The 23,311-nt window shown below is 34.7% G+C and overlaps 1 protein-coding gene across 1 annotated transcript in view; it reads right to left on the bottom strand.

The window, feature by feature from the left end:
* The window catches only part of LOC129976149 (neurogenic locus Notch protein-like), a 44,362-nt gene that overhangs the window by 14,277 nt on the left and 6,774 nt on the right, over nt 1–23,311 (bottom strand). The window contains exons 3-8 of the mRNA XM_056089576.1: nt 19,146–19,256; nt 15,582–15,815; nt 10,417–10,515; nt 8,460–8,585; nt 7,011–7,109; nt 3,530–3,631 (exon numbers count right to left, since the gene is read on the bottom strand). Coding sequence (XP_055945551.1) covers nt 3,530–3,631; nt 7,011–7,109; nt 8,460–8,585; nt 10,417–10,515; nt 15,582–15,815; nt 19,146–19,256 — 771 coding nt within the window. The remainder of the gene's footprint in view (nt 1–3,529; nt 3,632–7,010; nt 7,110–8,459; nt 8,586–10,416; nt 10,516–15,581; nt 15,816–19,145; nt 19,257–23,311) is intronic.

Raw genomic sequence — 23,311 nt, forward strand, 5'->3', positions numbered from 1 at the left:
CATTTGAATTTAAGATAACTGTTTAACTTTAAATTTTGTTTTCGTTTGACTATTTCTAGAATTTGAAAAGCGGCTAAAACAGTACTGTGAAAGAAAAACGGACGTTTCTTCAATAAAATAAACATAAATACGAAAGAACGAATTACGCTAAAAATGTTTATAAAATTGAAATTCCATTAAACCGTTGATAGATCATTTCATTGTCTGTGTTTCGCTATTGACTTTCCTACATGTATGTGCATTTTGAACACACTTCTTCCACCGTTGAATCCGTTTTAACAGATGAAAACAAGTTAGAAAGATTACAGTTTTGCTTAGCACCAGATGAATGTTTTATGGAGGTTCATGATTATCTTCATATTGAAGAAAAATGATTTTTATTAAATTCAAACCAATTATTTTTACAACATAATGCTGGATGACGAAGAACGCCATCGAACTAACAAAATCAAGCGTTCTATTGCTAAAATGAGATTTGTGATCTGTAACACTACCACATTGTGATTCAAAAACCTTTTTTTAATGAAAACATTAAAGGGCGCTTTTTTGTTTATCAAGAACCGGATGAAATAAATTCGAAAAATAGATCTAAAGGAACTTCGCAGCCACAAATATGGAGTCCATCAAAGCAGCGATATGCAAGAAAATTATCCTTAAGAATGTAATGACAGAAGTTAAATCTAAATTTTTCGCTACTCAAAAGAGAAAGTGAAGCGCAAATCCGAACTCATGCAATAACGACGAAGATCTTACTGCTGAAGGTGCCGGTTGATCTGTTCAATTTAAATAGTCTTTATCGTAGTCAAGACTGTATCACAGCTAAATGGTCAAATGAAATCAAATCATAAGCATAGCCCTGATTTAAACGTGCTGAATCTAGGATTCATTAATTTCATACAATGTTTGCAAAATAAAAGTTCATCAAATAGGATTGATGAGCTAACTGCACGCTTTCAAAACACGTAAACTGTACCAAGCAAAAACACGACGTTTTGTAACAATACAAATGAGTGTAGAAAAATTATGTTGGTTAAACGGGGAAATTCTAATAAAATCACTCATCCTTGGCAAGGACAGTTATCAACAAATACAACATATTCTCAGGATGCCCTGAAGATTTCATTTCATATTATTCATTTCATAAATTTAATTTGCATCTACAAAATGGACAAATGAAATGAATACAAGGGTAACAATAGAATTAAGTGGTAACGATTGTAACCTTTATTCCAACAAGGCAAATTACATTCGCGACCAGTAAGTGCTTAAAATTAAGACCATTTACATGAAAACGGTATTCACAGCGCCGTTTCATCGACCACTGAACATTTTTAAAAACGCCTGGAACATTTTTAATATCACGGACAATGCCTGCGGTGTATCCGCTGAGATATGAGGTATTAACATGACGGTGATGTATCGTGTGATTACCTGATCCGAATGTTTGGAGTTCATTGGATCGGCAAAGGCGGATCGATCGCTTAGCCGCCCAAGTCACCTGATTTAGCACCCATGTATTTCTTTTTGTGTTGGGCCGTGAAAGACCTTGTATAAGTGACTCTCATCGATAGTGAAATGGACCTTGTTGCACGAATACTGGTCGCTGTAGACATTGTCCGTGATATGCCAGGCGTTTTTAAAAATGTTCGGCGCTCAATGCAACGGCACTGTGAATCCTGTGTTCATGTAAATGTTTGCAATTCGTGCACCTACCGATAACGAGTGTAATTTACCTTGTTGGAATAACGGTCACAATCATTACCACTTAATTCCACTGTTACCTTTTTGTTCATTTCACTTGTCCATTTTGTCCATGCAGATGACGTTTGCGGACATACTTTTAAATATGTAATGGGTTTCCTGACGTATTCCCTACCTCCCCCCGAAATTTTAACGATAAATTTTGAATCACCCCGTATTGTCAACTATAACGGCAATTTCTTCTATTTGAATGTCTGTCATAAATACGGGCAAAAACACTTTTAAAACATATCTCGTAACATTTTAAATATAACTCTTTTAAACATAGCGTCATCTACTTAGTAACAACTTACTGTGATGAATTTAAATATCCCTTTGAATTTTTTTCCAAAGTATTGCTGCGAAGCGTTAAACAAATAATTATTTCAAATCCTGGAATCCTCTTTAGATTTTGTAGCTTTGGTTGAGTCATTGAATTTAATAACCAAGATTCTTTGGCATGACATTCCCACTCCGCGAATATTTCCCACTCCGCGAGTTATCCTTATCGGATACAATTTCACATAAAATGAATAATCTAATAACTCTGCTTAATTGCGATGGTTAATCTGATTGAAAATTAACGAATGATAAAAAAAAAATGCTATCCACGGGATTTATCAAAGTTTTAATGAATCTTATTTCTAATGACTAAATCTCTACGGGGAGGGCACCTCGAAATGAGGATGAGATGATTCCGACATGGTGGTTGGATCTCGTCACCCTGGAGGGTATACGAAAAGGTGAGGGTCTGGCTCGTGTCATGGATGACGGAACCTACTTCCTTTGGGAAGGGTTGTACCGTGGCCAGTGATGGCCCTTACGACTCAATCACTGTTCCCGCCAGTGTTGTTGTTGGGGCGGTCCGGTCATTCAGCATTTATTATCGGTGTGCCTTCGGGTGGGCAGAGAATCAATTATATGTCTTTCTAATGAGTAGAAAATGAGAAAAAAAATTCTCGTACTCCCCAGCGACTTCAGCAAGCATATTTCTAGATTTCATTAATTTATCATAAATTTTATTTATTTATTTATTTTTAATGAAATTAGACGCGAGCAGAACTCATCAGGCACAAAAGCGCCTGATACTCAAAACCTTGGAACCGGCGAACCATAGATCCTTAAAAAATTACACGATTTATATTGTGTGTTTGTGTCTGAAATAAATTTGTCAACCCGTTTTTGTATTTCTTCGGCAAAATATTACAACTTAAAATTAAATTTAGTTTTGTAGTCTCAATCTTTACCGAAACTGTCTTTTTCGATCTTTAAAATAATTCATAACACACGTACTTATTACATTATTGTGAAGGAAAAGAAGAAACTCTTCAATACTTGGAAGTATAGTTCTAGAAGTGCCTTCTGTGTGCATAAAACACAAAAATAATTTACAGGGATATTGGCGTAATTAGGGTTGCGTGCACTTGTGTTTGACTCCAATTATTGCGCCATACAAAAAAAATAATTTTATTTACTTTTAAACTTAAGAAATTAAACAATTGATTTTGACTGCAAGCTTCACCGAGGCGAGTGCTCGAGTTTTTTAGAAGCATCGCGCGTGTCAATATCCGGATCATGGACAGCGCGCCAGTTACGTAAAACACAGCTTCAATGGAGCCGGTAGTTTACAGCTTCATATTGATATATGATTTCTGATAGGCATTCACTACAATATCCTTGGTATGTTCCATTAATAGTTTAATATTTAAAAAATGTATAGATGTAATGTTAAAAAGATAGAAATGCATTTCTCAAAATATTGGGCAACTCTTAGAATAGAGAATCTTACTTGTACAAAATCCATCCATTTCAGCATACCCGTAGTCACAGGTGCAGATTTTATCTCCATCTTCATCTATTTGGCAAGTGCCATGCTCACCACAGATGCACTCTGTTTTTGAACAAAAAGCAAATTTATTGAAAATATTGTTAAGAAAAGGAACAAACTCTTTCATTTCAGTTCTTTTTTAAAGGATAAAAAATATAACCTATCAGAATTTTATTTTCCAATCTACTATCACGGAAGCAGAGATATCGAAGAATTCCAATTGTATCACAATATTCAAAAAGAGAAGATAGTTTTTAGAAAATTTCAACATCAGTTGCCCGATTCCTCTCCAGATTGCTCAAGGAACGGACCTCCAAAGTCTGAACCATTACCCCGATGAAGAGACAGAATTACTTCGGCATTTCTTTGGCAGAACTTGATCTCTCCATCAAATTTTGACAGCATCTGCTTGCAAATATGCCCTGAAATCATTTCCCCAAGAGGTGATATCTGGACGCATTTTTCCAATACTTAATTTTAACATACTCTTTTCAAGAAAACTCATTAGACTGAAGGAAAAAAAAAACTTACATTGATTCAACTAAAAAGTAAAATTTAATAGTTGACACTGAATGCAAGAATTTTGAGCATCATTTAAGTATTTGGACAAAAAATAAGAAGAATACGGAGAATAAAAACTTTCTAGTCCTTGATATAAGTAATTTTAATATAAGCACGTACGTTGAGCAATAACCAATCCCGAGACAATTAAATCAGCGACAAATATTTTCTCATTTTTCAATTCAGTGTCAAGTTCATATCGCCAACAATGGAAAGTTTAGGAATTCAAAAAGAACATTTGGAGAGAGCAGTGGAATCTGTGGGTCACGAATTTTTGAGCTTTTCTATTCCATTCGCCGTTATTTCTGGCCAACTATTTGCACAAAGCAGTGAATGTACTCATTGAATTGATTATCAGATCACTAAAGGAATTTTGTGGCCACAGTGCTCGGCATTTTGCTACATTGTTGAGGAAATTTAAATTTGATAAATTTGTGTATATTTAACTCAAATGATATATTTCATTTATTTTAGATTTCATAAAATTTTCTTTGACTTATCTGCATTCGAGAGGATGATATTTATTTCTTGATATATATATGTTACATGGCACTTAACATGTTCATTGGTGCTTTTGATACCTCTGAAATAGTTATTATTTTGAAATGTACTCATATTAATTGGATTATTTCTGCTCATGACTACAATATTGCCTGGAGATGATAAAATAAATTCCAAATGCATTTTGAAACTTTTAAAGGTAATCATCTTAAAAACTACAGAAATGAAATGACAGATGATCTTACCTGTCAACAGAACAAAATAAAGGGAGAAACTATCAATAATATTTGCAAGAGACGCAAACAGGAAAACAACGGATTAAAGGTACAGGGGACGTAAAGAAAGCAATCGTCACCGAACCCCACATTAGATTTTTAAAAAATAGCATAAACGCTATTGATATAAGAAACTTTAAAAAACCACATTTAAATATAGTGAATTAATTTTTTTCAAAATATGTTCGTTATAAATCTTATATTTCCTCTTGTGAAATAGCTTTTTAGTTAATTTTATATTCGACTGTTACTGTATCGTAAATTTTTTAGGAAAATTGAATATATTGGGAATTTATTGACCTTTTTTCTTACATTTCTACGAGAAAAAGAATTGCGGAGCTGTTTTCATTTTCTGAGACTGGTTCTACATCAGATATGTTCTGCAATTAATTTACTTTCATCGTTTAATAAATTTCCTCTCTGCATATCAGAAAGTCCTCCTAGGGGCACCTCGTAATTGTAGATGAGAAGCTTCCGGCATGGTGGTTGGTTCTCGCTGCCGTGGTGGGTATACAAATAGGTGCGGTGATGGCTCCTCCCATCAATGACGGGATGTATTTCCTTCGGGAAGGGTTGTGCCATGGCCAGTGATGCCCCTTAGGACTCAACCACAGTTCCTCCAATGTTACTGTTGTTGCGGCGGTCCGCCATTCAGCTGTCCGTGTGCCTTCCCGCGGGTCGGAATAGCCAATTTAAGATAAGTAAGGTTTGCATATCAGAAATACCCAAATTCGCAATATCTAGCTATTTCTGTAACTAATGGCAATGAAAGCTTCTTTAACGATTTTTATTATATCTTCCTGAATATTGCAAATATTTAGAAGTAAGATTAGAAACGATTCGAAAAAAATTCAAAAATTGCGATTAAAAATTCTTATGGAGAAACGCTTTTCAGCAAAACTTTTCTGGTTAACTCTGAAGTTCCTTCGAGTTAGTTTGAAGATTATTATTACGAATAAGAAGTGCATCGAAACTAGTATTGAAGGTTACAAAAATTTAGGACATGCATCAGAAAAAAATCCAAAATTTTATCTCTTTTCAATTTTTTAAAATATTAAATAATATAAATAATCTATGTATGTTGTTGTTGTTTCTTATGGCACTTGCCATTGACAAGCCCGCTGTTACGAAGACAGAATTTATGTATACGATGCATGAGCATCACTAAGCTAGTAAGGTTTAAAAATAAAAATATTTTTTGTTTATTTCGTCTGCTTTTGAATTCGATAATAAATGATTTCATTAGTCAATTTGTTCACTTAGAGTCATTCATCAAAATCTGTAGAAGCAAAATTTTTATTTCATAGTTTTCGGATAGCCAAAAATTTGGTATCCTAATGTATTAGGATTTCTCGGAGAACAAATCCTTTTCTGCTCTGTTCATTTTATAGACGAATTTATGACTCTTCTATATTATATCACTCCATTTAAGACTGCCTTATTTATTGACAATGAAGGAAAACCAGAATGGGTGAGCACACAATCAGGAATCAAGGATTTCTTACTTAGTTTACTTATAATACTATTTTATCTGTAATCTTATTTTCAACTGATATGACAAAAACAAAAACCCCCTCAAGATTTAAAAAAATATCCCTTTAAAAAGGCTGTTTTGAAATTTCGTTGGGCCGCGGTGGCCTCTTGGTAAGGTTTCAACTTCGGAACCGGAGGGCTTCAAGTTCGAGAACTGATTCCAACGAAGAACCATCGTGTAAGTCGGTCTGATGCACGTTTAATCCTTCGGGACCAAAAGTCCTCTTGGTGGTGTGGTGCGGAAGCTTGGAGAGGGGGTTGCTAGATCAGGTGTCTCCTCGTCATCTGACTACAGTTCAAAATTAAGAGGTCCATCCCGAAAAATCCTAGTTTTGCTTTAAAACGGGACGTTAATATAATTAAAACTGAATTAAAATCTGAAATTTCGTCTAGCCATATGAGTAAGTTAAGGATTTTCGAAATTCGATTCTGTCAGACCTGTTTGAAAAGTTATCCTATGCAACAGGATTTGATGTATGCGACCGGAATGTACTAAAACAATGGCATGCATGATATTAAAGGCGAAGAATAATTTATTATTTAGAACTTTATTTGTCAGAAGAATGACTTACCTCTACATTTCCCCTCGTATGACCTGTAACCGTCGTCGCAGTCGCAGATTTTGTCATCCTCATCCCAATAACATCTTCCGTGCTCACCACAGTCACAGACTGTAAAATTCATAAAAGAGAAAGTGAACATTTAACAAATGGGACTTCAGACTAAAAAAAGAACGAGCCTTGCAAGCAAAATTCCCGAGTAATTTCTTCTTTTAATGCATCATTCAAGAGTATGCAAAAAGGTAAAATTTTGCAAAAAGTATTAATCTTTTTAAGATGGATATAATTCTCACTTCAAAATGAAGCGACACTCATCAAGTGCGCTGTCTTACTATATTTCATTTCTCCCAACGGGCGCGTCCACTTGCAATTAGGTGCGTGGTGACATTGGAACTGTAGTGCCAAACTGACGCCCTTTCCTACGCACGAAGAAAACAGTTAAAAACTCTGGTCAGTTGGGTCACATCAATCAAATGCTGGGCTCTATTCCGTATCGCGGATACTCCCTCACAGCAGATTCCTAAGACTGCGCATATTTTCTTGAACATAGAGCAAGCAACGCCACTGCATTTATTGGCGGAATTCTGGAATCACATTTGGAGCACAGTAAGGACCTAACAGGTTGCGATGGATATCTTGTCGCAAAGTTCTTCAACTGTAACTGACATGAAGAATTTGGTTCACATGATCTTTTTATATTCTTTCCCCAAAATGAAACCGGCAGGCTTGGTGGGATCTCGGTATAAAGAGAACTCGGGCACTCTCGCATTTTCAGACATCCATTGGAAATTTTATCATCTACCTCAGAAACTGCACTTCTAATCAATTTAGAAAATGGATGCAGAAAAAAGACTGGACATTTTTCGAATATAGAGGTCCTACTGTGAAATGCCAGGACAACAAGACACTTTAAAACAAAAGATGTAACGGTGAGGACATCAATATAAGGAAGGGTGATAATACGGTAAGTTAAAAGTGAAAGCAAGAAATGTTATAAAAGGGGAAACTGTAAGTTGTAAAAGATGGCACTATAAAGGGCATCATAAACAAATGTTGGTTTAAAGGATGATGTTGTAAGGAGGGGATGCTATTAGTATGCGAATGAGTGGAATGAATGGTCTTGGAAAATTTTTCAGGAAAAACTGGTACAATTTCAAGCGTGAACACAGGTTTGAGAACGCAGCTACTTCTCGTATTTCTCGAGTTTTTTTGTGACCGTACCTTTTAATATGAAATCGTGTTCCCACCAAATCTGAGCAACATTATGCCGGGTTTACACTCGGCCAGCTACAAGACGGCAAGTAGGCAGCGTATGCGTAGAAAGGCTAAAAAATGCTGTTCGGTTGATGGCAAATAATTGTCCCGGAGGGACAACCACAAGCCGCTGTATTGTATTTATTTCTATCACTTATCATATATTAATTCCGACATCCGGAAGACAGAAATATAAGAAATTCTTACTTTCACACCAAGTCTTCAACGATGACCAGCTTGCAGTTTTAGAAGCATAACCTTTTTGGCATTGGCACACTTTATTGTCTCTGGAATCAAAGGCGCATTTCACGCTCCGTGGCCCGCAATCACAACCTTTCGGAGAGCACAATTAACCTTATTTCAGTTCACGTGCATGCATGTATCAAAGTAAATATAATAAGCACTCGCTCAACGATTGTAAATTCCAACTAAAAAGAAATTCGTATTCGGGCTGAAGGGCAATGAAAAATGTAATTAAATTAATTTTGAAAAGTAATCATTAGCCATGAAAATTAAAAACTAAAATTAAAAAAAATGATGGACTAAAAAAATAACACAATTTTAGGAAATAAAATGCAATGCGTTTCAAAATTGTTGTAATAATGTAATGCGGGATACAATGTATTTCCTATAAAATGCATGCTGTCTGCTATAGCTAGATAAACGAGTTTTAAGATGTTGTTGTCTATAAATTCGTACTACTTTAATCATACGACTTATTATTACTAATCAAAATGAATAATATGTAAATGAAGTTAAATTGTATGTTAAATTTGAATCCAGTGTTTTACATCAACAGTATAACTCAGTACTTTAATACATATTATTTTTACAAACTAATATTTTTCACAAAATGTTTTATTTTTGTGCGCTAAGAATGTTTAAATTGATTTCTTATTCATGACCTGATGGGCTAGAGTTCTGAAATTCATAATAATTCCAGGTTCTTTCTCGAAGGCCTTAATTTATGATAATAATCTTTATGTCAATTTATGATTATTTAATTTTATGTTATTTTAATTCAGTACTAAATGCTCCATCTAATATTAATTTGAAAAATTGTTTACAATATGCCAGTCATTGCCAACAATAATTCTAATTTTATAATGACAATTTCAAATATTAACTCTAAACATGCTTTTTTAAATCATATTCCATAGTTTTTTTTTTCACTAAAGCTTTCACATCATGAAAATTATTATTACTCACTTAAATAACACAATTATTAATGGCCCAAATCAATTTCTGCCTGCATCTTTTTTTTTCTTGGATTGTAGAAAATTAAATTAGCGATATATAATCATCGCGATAAATCTATTATCCTATAAATTTAAAATACAACTGTAACTGTTTCATAGGAGAGCTATATTCCATTTTTGGACACTCATTTTAAGTACAAATGCTGTTGGGAATAAGACAGTTACTTCCAGTGTCTCACTATAATACTTCCATCGAAGCTTTGGATTTGCTTCTTTCATGAAATATATTTCCAGAAAAAAAATCACTGCTGAGGTATTACTTAATAAATATTTGCTATTAAGAGTAAATGTAGAATTGTAAAACACGTCACGAATGGAAAATTTTATTTAAAACCTAATGGAGTGCCAAAAATCTTCCAACTACTTTTCGATCAGCAAATTTTTCGATATTTCATATGATTTTCCAAGCTGGAAGCCCATTGTACCGCCATCTGCTATTGATCTGTCGAAACTCTTAATTCAAAGTTGAATCTGGCGCATTCCAGAGAAGGCAGCTCTACGAACTGGTACGGGGGGTTGCGAGCAGGTCCATTGAAAAGATGCCATTAGATTAGTAGCCGAATAAATAAATTTGTAAAAGATATTAACTTTATGGAATATAAAATATTAGGATAATATCAAAGCTTCGTCGAGTATATTTGGTTCGATTCCTGTCTGTTTCATCATGTTCTTCAGTAATAAATAACAATGAGTGCGGATTCATATTGACTAACTGAAAACATACGAGTTTTCGCAAAGTTATTAAATTACAAAATTTTAACCTAAAAATACTAATATGATGTTAAATTAAAAATGTGTTGGAATGTGAAATCAAATGGAGCAGCTTATTAGAAGGGAGTTGGGATCATATTGTGAGTCGTTATAGTTCGCTGTTTAGATTTCAAACGCCTATTAAAGTTACTTACGTTCGCATGTCGATGATTTCAAGGCGTAGTTTTCGTCACACTTGCACACCAAGACATCGTCCGCCAAACGGCAACTGCCATGAGATCCGCAGTTACATTCTGCAATTAGAGAACACCTCATGGATTTTTTTTGTTAAATTGTGCGGATAAATTATTGATATGTGGAGGTAGGAAGAAATACATGCGATCTGTAAAATGTAATGTGGAATAGACAGCGGCGGAGCAAAGATAAAGAACGTTCGAGGTATAATAATATGATTTCTGCTTTCGTGAAGACCAGGGAACAGCTTTGTTTTGTTTTTAACCCCGCATTAATAAGAGGCATGCGTTCGCTATTTTGTCTCCACGGCTTCCGCTTCTTATTAACGCAAGAAGCTATACCGCCGATGTCCTGGCCTAGGGGTAGCGTGTCTTCCCCATTGTCTGGGCGTCTCGGGCTCGAGTCCTGTTTCGGGCATAGTTGTTCTTTCCCCTGTATTCTATCTGTGAGGTGTGTGAAAGAGCCCCTTTAAAAAGGGATATGCAAGCGAGTGTGTGAGGGTTATCTTTATATGAACTAGAAGTGAGAGTTCTGCTCTCGGGTGCCCAGGGATCTTAACCCTCAAAAGCTACTGGACCCCTCTTTCCCAGACCTCTTAGACTTGGTTTGAATTGGAATTCAATCCAAGGGGGATAAGCAGCTACAACAACAGAAGCTATGCCACAAAGATATTTTCAAAATAAGGGAAATATTTTGGAAATAGTGTGGAATTCAAAATACAGAACAATGATGAACCCGCTCTAATGTCTACATTGCCCTAGACGAAAAGACAAATTAACAGATACTTTAAAAAGTACATGTTAATTTATATACTTTTTTTCAGAAATTTTTTTATATTATATTTTTAAAGACCTCTTAAACATATACTTCTAAAAAATATATTCTAGTTTTATTTTAAATAAATGAAAAATCGCTTTGAAATATGATGAACACATAGAAATAAATGTAAAATTGATTATCAAGCAATACAAAACAATAGAAACTAATCAGAAATATCTGTATTTAATAACAAACTGCTAACCAAAATATTTTTTTTACTTTGTAAATTATATTTAAAAAAGATTGTTTTGTTGTATAGCCAGATAAGAAAACATCAAATAGGCTGAAATGAAGTGAAACTTTTTTTCTCGCTACTAGGTCTGCTAATTTTTTTATCACATCTTGGCGATTGATCAGAAATTTCATGTTCAATCGACGAGTGCCCTGCCGCTGGTGTGATATGGAAGTTTGAAGAGGGGGAGTACCAGCTCAGGCGTCGTCCTCGTCATCCGATTGCAACTCAAAATGACGAGGTTCGTCCCAAAATAGCCTAGATGTTGCTTTAAAGCGGGACATTAGTATAACTGAACTAAATTTCATCTTGCGTCACTGTGGGGTTCCAAAGTTAATCCTCCAACACATTTTTAAAATATAGACTCTGGAAAATAAAAGTAATATAATTTTAATCCTATCGAAGAAATAAGCAGCTTTCAAGGATGTCATTTCATTAATTATTAGACTGAGAGAATGGCAACTACGTGGAGCCTAGAGTGGTCACGAAAAAAATTGTTTAATGCTCGATGACATTCCAGTTTTATCGTCCCTCATATTGCACCCGTTGTCATATCTGATTACAGTGCAAATTCAAGCTCGAGTCTTTAAGTTCTCAAATTATAATTTCAGATATATGTGGATCCACGTGGACTTTTTAAATGGGGGAAAGCCTATATGAATCTGATTAGAAGAGTCATTTGTAATCAGAATGTACTGTGAAGTAATATATTTTGCGGTTTGTCTAGAAAAAGGAGGGCGCAAGAGTTCAGACATCCATTGATGACCTATGTAGAGATTGTAAGCTTTCATATAAACACAAAAATTAACGAAATAGGGTCAGGATTGTAGCTGAGTGATTGGCTCTTTGGTTTCCTTTATAATTTTAAATATTAAGAAATATTATTTATATTAATTATGTATCTTTATACTATTTTAATTGTAAATATAATTTACTATTACAGGATCTATCACGTTTAGGGATTGCAATACCGGACCAAAATTTCAATACCGGTATTCGGTATTTTTGAAATCTTAATACCGGGATACCGGTTTTAATACCGGTATTAGAAATTTTAGAAAAAGAATGAAAACACAGGTGTTTCTTTGTTTTTTCTTTGTTTTTTTTTTTCTGGCAGTTATGTTAGAGAGTGTAAATATCACAAAAAATAATTTGTAACTTATAAAGTTATAACTTATTTTATTCTTAACTTATAACTTATTTTATTTATCGCCAATTCTAATTTTTGTTGAAGAGCCAATTCCTTTTCACTATCGACAGTAGTGACATCATAATCTTCGATAATTGAACCGAATTCTCCTGAATGTGGATAGGTTTGTGGGTTAAAAAAATTTTAAGAAAATTTAATCTAAACTTAATCAGATTTAAATTGGTTCTTTTCTTCTTTTTCATTTTCATTTTTAAAATCACTATGATTATGTAAATACCATACGACATTTTCTATTTCGGTATGCCTTTCTTCTGTGCGATTTTTCAATGTAATATATAATTCTTCAGATAGTGATGTGTGCTGTTCTTTCAGTGACTGCAACATGAAATTTATTGTTGCATTAGCTGTTAATAAATTAGAATCTCTCCCACATAATGCCTCAATAGTCAGTTTTATTGGAAGTAGAGCTCATACAGTTCTGGATATTAAATCGGATTCACTATCTGGAAAATTAATTTACGAGTTGAAGTCGATTATTGCTACTTGAATTGGATTTCTTAGTTTCAAAAATCGTTCCATCATTAGGAGTAAACTGTTTCAACGTGTTTTAGAATCTAATATTAACATATATTCTGTTTTATTTTCAGTTAGTATATATTTAAGTATTATATCCTTTTTATAGGGGAACGTTTAAATATCTTAACAATTTTTCGAACTTTATAAATTATAGGAAGCAATTCTTGATAGGTTAATATTTCATCCTCATTAGCAATATCTTCTTCAACAATTACATTGTCATAGTCTTCAGTGTCAATATCACTCTCACTCTCTTTTCAAAGTTGGAATCCGAAGTTTCTATATCCACAGTATTTGGATGTTCTTTATTTTGTTGGTATAATACTCCTAATTACTCCTAATTGAATTCCATGTACATAGCACAACTGCTGATTTGCACCAATCAACTTTCCAACTTTTTTCATAATTGTTGCTCCATCAGTTGTTATGGATACAATATTTTCTTTCAGGGATAATCCATGTTTCGCTAATTTAGATTTAAGCAATTAATTAGCTAATTAATTTCTTCCGTTAGGGAGACATAAAAACAAAAACGTATACTATTTTGCTATGTTCGCTATACCTGAACATATAATGGAGACAATTTTAAAAATTTCCAGAAAATACCGAAAAACCGGTATTTAAACTTGTGAATACCGGTATTACAAAATTGTACAAATGGCTTAAAATACCGGTATTCGGTATCCCGGTATACCGGTATTGCAATCCCTAATCACGTTCCTTAAAAATTCAGCACGTTTCATGCAGCCCTTGGAATAAAATAATATAAAGTTAAATAGTTGGTTTCAATCTAATATATAAAAATCTCGTGTCATGGTGTTTGCGTTCGTACTCCTCCGAAACGGTTCGACCGACATTCATGAAATTTTTTATGTGTATTTGGTAGGTATGAGAATAGGTCGAAAAGGATATTTCATAACGCTAGATAATTAGGGTGTCCCTATCCCGTCATTCCGCGTTCAACGTACTCTGATGAGATCAACGCTTGCTTGAAATCATCGCCACTGTGGCGTAATGTTGAAAAAGTCCAACAAAAAATAAACATGCGCGTCCAAATGCTACAAGATCTATTTGCTGACACATTCTTGGACCAATTGTTAGATATCGGCAATGGAAAAGTTGCTGACTATGAAAATACTGGACGTATACAATTGCCCACTCATTTCTACATTATCATTGATTCGCAAAATGCTCTCATTGACCGCATATTTCCCGATGTACGTAACAATACATAAATCATGCGTATCGGGCAGAAAGAGTCGTTTTGGCAGCAAAAAATGTGGTCTTCGACGATTTAAACTTCAAGATACAGCTGTCATTGCCAGGGGACTTGGTATCATACAAATGGATCGATACAGTTTGCAATGCTAACCAAGCTGTAAATTATCCAACAGTTTTTGAAATCACTGGATTTGCCAGGCATGTCACCACACCTTCTACGGCTGAAGGTGGATCTCCGGTTATTTTACTTCGGAATTTGAACCCACCACAGCTTTGCAATGGCACGTGATGGGTCATTAAAAAATTGATGAAAAACATTATCGAAGCCACCATTTTGAATGGCAAATTCCAAGCCGAAAGTGTTTTGCTGCCACGAATTCCAATGATTCTCACAGACGTGCCAACTGAATTCAAACCCATTCAATTTCCTATTAGGTTGTCATTCGCAATGACAATCAATAAGTCGCAAGGCCAAACGATGTCTGTTTGCGGCTTAGATTTTGGCACACCATGTTTTTCACACGGACAATAATACGTGGCATGTTCTCGCCTGGACAAACCATCGAGCTTATTTGTGTTGGCTAAAGACGGACTGACAAAAAATATCGTACACTCAATTGTTCTTCGAAATGAATATTGATTTTTTTAATTTCATTTTTATACTTTAAGATAAAAAATATATTCCTTTTTTCACTTTACGTTTAACTTTTAAGAGATCAAACAATGTATATGTTCGTTACGTTAATGAAATACATTGTATTGAGAAAATGAATGGTTGGTGTTTTTCTGTTTTTATCGGCGATCATCGTCTACAGCGCTCCATTCCTCTTTCTGTCATAGATCCCATTCCCCAAACACTTACAATACATTCATTATTTTTTAATTAACAACCAAAATATTCACTAGAAATAATTTATATGGCAGAACAACGTTTGCCGGGTCAGCTAGTATTATTATGAAATTTTAAATTTTAATATTTATATACTCGTCAAGTATAAGATGATTAGTTAAAAAATAAATTTTAATCTTACATTGCATTTTTTATTTATCTTTGTGTTAAATAACTATGCAAAGGAAAATTGAATTTGTCTGAATCACGCAAATATAAATAAATTTCTGATGCTCACCACGGCATTCTTTTTCCTTTGGAAGATAATAGTAGTTATCTTCTTTGCAGTGGCACTCTCCCTTCCGCAGTGTGCGGTCCCAAACGCATTCTACATCATCTTCATATCCGCAACTCCCAATGGCACACCACCTTGGCGTTTCGCACCAGGAGCCAGTGTAATCATTTGAACACTTGCACACATCCTTATAGCAAGTGCCCCCATTTTGACAGGGTTTAGTGGCATTACACATTTCTATTAAAAAATAAAATAAAAACACTTTATGTGCTGCTTTTCATTTCATCATCTTAATCAGAGGAGATGCTTTGAAAACTTCACAATTTCAGGATGCGGCCCAAATATGTCTACTTCTAGTTATAGTTTGTGGCGGAAAGTAACTGGAGGCGCAGTGTGGGTGCGTATGCTTTCTGGTCCGTTTTTTACCCGTCTGTTTAAGTCCGTCCTTCAGGAGGAAACAGCTAAGGTGTCTCAGTGGAAGCTTTAAAGCCTTGATGAAGCCTTAAACAGCACCAGCAGGAAATATTTTAAAGAAAATTGGAAAATTTTTGGGACAATACAAGTACTGCCCACTGTTTGTGCTTATGATCATACATCATGTTTGAATAATTGTCATGATGAATCCTAAGATGCACTATCAACTGTGCCGACCACTTCGCTTTTGAATGTACGCTCACCAGTCCTTATCGCCTCACTCGCCCCTTCAACGAATCCAACCCTCATTGGTTTCTCGGTGTACTCAGGAACGAGTCTTCTCTAAGGATGACGGGGAAGATTTGTGAAGTATCGAAAGATATGAGGATGAAAGATGAAAGATGTGAGGAATTTCAGAGGAGGCTAGGATGACGGATCTGTGTCTTGAGTTGTTTGCAGTCTCGTTTTAATTGATTCCTTATTTATGTAATTATTTTGGCACAGCTTCTAGTTGTTTGTTTTTTATGCAGGATTATAGCTATTAAAAACTGTACGTTTCTGCTCATATTCTTGATTTACTTTCTAGTGATGCTTTTTTATTTATGTGTTTATCATTCTAGACCTGCTTTGTATTTTCACCTTGTCATTCGCCTATTTTTCACTTTATATAATGGGATAGATGTATGATTTTGGATATTGGTATATTGTTTGGCATTGCTATATGTCTATGGCCACTATACTACTATGTCTTCCATCCTTTGGAAATTGTGATATTTTTTTATGCTTATGTGTGTTTGGTTTGCTAACTATTTAATTTAGATATTTATTTTAGCCAAATGAACTATAATGTATACCCTTATTTACCACCCATATTCTGGCGATGACTGTAAGCCTTTTAACAAATAAATAATGGTTCTCTCCCCGACGACCTTCAAGGTCTTACACCCTTTCGGGTAGGCGGGTCGTCGTGAGGTAGACCAAGACCGAGCACTGCCCAATCTGCTTATAGAGCCCTCAAAACAATCAAGCTAAAACCGATCTCCTGAGCTCGGGGGAAAATCATGCTTCTCGCAAAACATGGTCCATTTCCTAACTCTTTTTTCTTTTATCAGCTGGAAAACCCTCTTACGAAGTTATTTCATTATAGAAGTTAAATAATTTCTTCTTAATTTGTATTTCTTTCTTTTTGTCTATCACTTCAATTATAACATTTTTTTAATGTATCTTTTATTTTACATGTTGTATTTTGGCATTTTTATAATGTCAAGCAAAAGATCTGCTATCTTAGATGTTGTTTAAGCAAGAAAAACGACAGTGTGAAATCGTTCGTTTGCTGAATGTGCCTCTGCGCATGATGTGCACATCATGCACAGAGCAATGATGGTCAAAGTCCAGGAAATGAATCAAAACGTATGGTGAACACTTTCAATAGCCATAAGGTTATCAAAAAGCTAGTTCAACGAAATTCGGCGGTTTCCATGAGAAAGGTCGCTCTTGAACTTGGAATAAGTGACCAATCAGTGCGACGAATGGCAAAAACAGAGCTTGGACTGAAGCTCTACAAGTTCAAAAAAGTTCAACTTCTCACTGAAAAAAACAAACTCGTGCCGCTCCAAAGATGCCGAAAACTTCTGAGACAAATCGCAAGTTGGAGCGCTAGGAGAAATTCCTTTTCACTAATGAGAAGCTCTTTATCGTCTAACTAGCTCGTAACTCCTAGAATTACAGGATCTAGTCTGTAGACGCGCCGAGCACTTCAGCAATTGTTGAACATCACCAACATCCAAAGTCGGTCATGGACTGGGGCGAATTTGCGCAAGCGGCAAAACACCTCTGGTTTTCGTGGATGTGGGCGTTAAAATAAATCAAAAAGTGTACCAGCGGGACAATCTAGAAGCTGTTATACTTCCGTGGACCAAAACACACTTCCGCAATGTAAAGTGGACATTTCAATAACACACCGCATCAGCTCACAAGCCTAAAAAGGAAGAAGTGTGGTGCAAGGCGCATTTCATCTGGAAAGTGGGCACAATACTCGCCGATCCTCAATGCCATGATTACATTGTAGGGCCCATTTTGGAGTCTAAGGCTTTCACTAAACTACATAAAAGTTTGAATTGTCTAAAGCAATGGTTTCGGCGGGAAGGAGATAGAAGAAAGGTAGAAGACTTGCGGCCCATTGCTGAAAATTTCAATAAGCGTTTGCGCCTGTGCATCGCTGCAAAAGACGGCCACTTTGAAATAAATTAAAATTTATTTATTAGTAAAAGTCTACTCTTATTATCATTTGTTACACTTTGTCAATTTATTTATTTTTAAGTTTGTTAATTATATTAAAAATTGTTTGTCCGGGTTTTTCGAAAGAAAGAAAGCATTTAAAAATTCTGAATAAGAAATATGTTTTAAAACGCTTTTGTTTTCATTTCTAATCATGGAACAGGAAGCGGGAATTCAATGATATGGAGATTCAAATACATTGTACATTAAATATCTTAATGCTAAAATATTATTCTTTTCATTGATATTATATTATTCTTTTATTTTTCAGTCTTCGTTAGTCAATACAAAAGGGACTAAGGTCTGGCAATGAAATGTGTTTTTAATTAAAAATTAACTGATATAAACTTCAATGCACATCAACATTTTTTACATATTTATTTATGAAAAGCTCTTTTTTCCCCCCTAAAAACATAGTACATGCATTTAGACGTCTGTAGCAAAAATAATCTTAACTAAGAGAGTATTATTTAAAAAAAAAAACTGATTTGAAAAGTAAGAAAAAAATTCTTTATAATAATAAGAATAAAATATAAAATTACACAGTATAAAAATAAGTTAAAATATGAGTTAAAATATACCTTCACATAACATATACGCTTGATTCAGATTCTTAAAAAGAATGCCCCAACACGAATCTCTGATTCGAAAAAAGCACACAAAAAATGTGGCGGCTAAGTTCAAAATTATATAAAAGAATAACGTTTATTTTTTTCTAATTAAGAGAAGTCTCTTCATTCCCATCCTATAAAAGAGCGGTAATTTCTCCTCTATATTTTTTTCCTCTTCATTACTAAGCAAGATCCTCGTGACTATTAAACAGGGTTTTCCGTAAGAAATAAAACCAAGTCTCCACCCGGTACTTGGATTTGTTACCTGTACAAATTCCCTCATAACTGTCGGTCGTGAAACCTGGTTCACAGCTGCACCTTTTTTCTCCTAAAGAAGTGAAAGAGCAGTTCCCCTCGTGGTAACCACAGTCGCAATCTGCACAAAAAATGATATTTATAAATGCAATCGTCTGAACGATACAAAAGATTCAATTCAAAAATACACACTGGCTGGCATTACCAACGAATCATAGCAATGCGGTAATTGATTCACTCACAGGACAATAAAAGAATATTTTTTTTTTAAAAAGGCGATGCTTTTGCAAATTGCGGGCTAAAAAACAGTGTTGTGCCGGTATGATCTTTTGGACCAGAAATTGGAACTTCCTGTTTTGTGAACATATGTAAAGAAGGTTTAAAATCGATTCAATACTGACAGAAGCAACATACGGTTCAAAGAAAAATTTCCTTTTCATGTATTTGATAATTGTTTCAAAAACCCTTTTCCAACACGCATAATGTTTTAAGCTTTTGTAAACTGGTATATCAAGTATATCACATTATGATGCTGCCATCCTTTAGATTAACAAATGGAACTACTTGTTGGGCGTTGTATTTTTATAAATGCGAATCTGATTGGTGTAATTCCAATTTCTCAGAATTTTTTTTAATTTTTAAAGCTTTTATTAATACTTCATAGAAGCAATAAAATGTGTAAAAAATGGAACACTGATCTGCTATAAAGATTAAACTTTACGACTTGGAAAGTTAATCAGCTGCTTCAAAAAGAACATTTCCTTACTTACTGGAATTTTTTAACACGAACTGCTGTTTAGAACTTCATGATAAATGCGGATTTTATGTTGTTTCTTATGGCACATGCCATCGACACGCCGGACAGCGATTTAAGCCGGTGGGGGAGTGTCTCTTGTTTTTATAATAGCGCCAACTATGGCCAAGAGTTCGACTTTGCTACTCACGCATCACTCGTTCGCTTGCACAACCCCTTTCTACAGGAGAATACATTCACACAGATAGAACAACGGAAGAACAACCATGCCCAAACCGGGACTCGAACCCAGGACGCCCAGATCACGGGGGAAGACGCACTACCCCTATGCAAGGACGCTGGCACAGATTTTATTATTACAGACAGTGTATTTTATTATTATAGCCGAAATAAGAATACTGAGGGTTACCATTCACTAAAGGAAAAATACTATCTTTAAAGATTAGTCAAAAATTATTATTTCCAGTTATTATATTGTTGTACTAAATAATATAACAATATCATCCCTTTATCTATATAGCTACAAGCAGCGTGACAGAAATAACAACATATCACATCTTTTTTCAGAGCTCTTAATTAACTTGATTTGACGTCTTACTCCCAAATACAATGAAGATAATTTATATTGAAATTCGGGAATTTATAGCCCCCATTTCAATCTATATAGGAAACGTAATCAGTTTCAGAGATTCCGAAGAAGTCACGTTCAAGATACGCGATTTTTGGAGAAAATCAATAATTGAGGTTATGACTTATTAACATTGATTCCAAAGCTATCTGCAGTCTTCCCTGTGTGCTTTCTGGTGGGGGCTCTCACCTTCGAACTACATTAGATTCAGAAAGAATTGTTTGTTGGTGGATAGATTAATAAAAATGGATAGATTAATAAAATACGAGAAAAGCATGTTAGTTGATGCTTTTTTCATATCCAATTGGGTATATGAGCCGTTTATTTTGAAAGTGGGGCAATTCCATTTTTGAAAAAAAATGGAGATAATGATAGTTATAGATAAAACATGTTATGATCTTTTTATGCGTAAACAATTTAAAGTAAAAAAAAAAAATTTAGATTCTAGTATTTTGAAGATGGAAGTTTTAGCTCTTAACAATATTGAAAATCTGTTTATTTTGAAAGTGGTGCAAGTCCATCTTAGATTGAAATTATTTTTGACCGAATATATTACGACAAAATTTAGCTCTGGTTGCTATATGGTGAAGCAAATATGGCCGTTTGATATCATGTCTGAAATCTAGAGTGTTTCTATCTATCCATCTTTGATAATGAAAATCGGTGGTTGTACAGTATTTTATAAATAATAAAAAGTATATCTTAATTTTGTGTTTCGATAATAATATGTTTACTTCTAACACCAATTTTCAGTCCAGTGACGATGAAATAAAAATAATTGATCACAAATTTTTGTTGTCAGGATATTCAATTTTACCGAACGATCGTGATTTTGGAATGGTAGAACTTTCAATCCGGAAAACCAGTTTCATGTATATTCCCCAAGATTACTATAAAGTAATACGAAATTGTCGAAAACATAAGAAATGTTTAATACATGAAACGAAACGCAGATATTTATTTTCAACCCAACCTCTTGAGAAAGGGGTTTTAAAAAGAAATAAAAGTATCGATAGAGAAACCGTGAATTGTTTAGCTATATGCTGGATCAGATTTACAAGGGATGCACCATACAAAATGATCAACAAAACTTCGATAGAACGAGATTTTGAATTTAAAATTATTGAATTGAATTTAAAATTATTTATCGATTTGTCAACACAACGAGGAAGACCAAGTAATTTCAGAAATATAAAATTATCTTTTATGTATGAATTATCTTTTATGAGATCTATTATATCTGAAAAATGCAAGGAAATGATGGATTTATTATCATATATACCTCCTGTTCATTATAAACATTTTAAAATGTTAAATCCTGAATAAAATTCAATTTAATTATACTGTAATGAATCAGCTTCTTCCTGGGTGACCACTGTGACATTTCTTTTTCCCACACTCGATAATGTACATTCCGGGCCATTCTTCATCAACGAAACTCCCACAGTGTTAAGTGCCTCCAGATTGCCAAATGGAAGACCCTCCTTTTAAGTACGGTCATCTGGCCATTTAGTGCTAATCCAGATAAGGAACCACACGTGCGTTTCCCAGGCAAATAAATCGTGTCTTCGAAAGGCGACAGTGTCAAACACTCCAGATGTCCTGCATTTTTCCCATGGTGGAGGGTGAATCATCAATGGACATTTTCCCACGGGCGACCAGAGACGATTCAGGTTGTTCTGAACGGTGATTGGGTAACAGGGAGTCTGAGAGGAAAATAAAAGGTGAGATTTTTCGGAAGAAGACGGAGAGAAGCTTCGTGTGAACCAAGGAGAGGAGCTTCGTGTGAACCAAGGAGGAGAAGCTTCGTGTGAATCGGACTTCTGCGTAGAATTCCACCCGAAGAAAATTCGGTGGATTCCGAGAGCTACCCCCGGAGTAGCCTAAGACGCCAACAGCCTGTTAGCTGTTCTTGTAAAGTTGTTTCCTTCGAAATGGTTCGAGGAACTATTCTTGTGTAATTTTCGTGTTGTAAATAGCATCATTCATTTAACCTAGATTAGAAAGAGTTGTTTTTATGTAATAAAGCTGTAAATAAAAAAATTTGATCATATCGCTACCTGTTTTTGGATCGAGACTTTACAGTTTTAATATTTGGTGGCAGCGGTGTTGATAGAACTTTGCGCGGTAAGCTATCATTAGCTAACTGGACTTGCGTTTCAGACTCAGAGATTTCTAGTCTGAGAAAACTTACAATATCTAGGTTAAAGTTACTTTTAAAAAAGTTGCGTGGTAATTGCCAACTTCAAGATCGACGAGTGGAACTCAAAGCGAGGAAGAATCGCTGAGCTGCAAGAGCGTACTGACCCAAGTTAGAAAGGAATTCTCCAGCCGCAAGTTCGACGAGTGGACTCAACTTCGATTGGAATTCCCTCTACCTCCAACCTGGTATCAACCAACCGACGAAGTGTTCCGAGTCTCCTGCACACCGGTGAGTGCTTCCTAACTTTCCTTTCTCTAGAGGCAGTAAATTTATTATAAAAGTAACTGTCGGTCACTGAAGTAAAATTTGAAATTTCAGTGTAGCATTTTAGAATTGGCTATTAAAGCAATGCAGTAAAGAAATTTTTAATTAGTTGGGACTAATTATAAAGATTAAAATTTTGGTGTACAAGTTCTGTTAATAAGTTATAGAAGTAATGTTAAATTGTAGATGCTAATTAACTTGTAAATGCTAAATGTAACCACAGGTTTCAGTGGCTGAACCAAATGCATTCGATGAATGATAACTTTGACTTTTTTCGAATGTGTATTAGATGAAAAATTGTGTGACAGTTTGCAGTAATTAGTTGAA

This window comes from Argiope bruennichi, chromosome 7, assembly GCF_947563725.1.
Source record: "Argiope bruennichi chromosome 7, qqArgBrue1.1, whole genome shotgun sequence".
Classification (NCBI taxonomy): domain Eukaryota; kingdom Metazoa; phylum Arthropoda; class Arachnida; order Araneae; family Araneidae; genus Argiope; species Argiope bruennichi.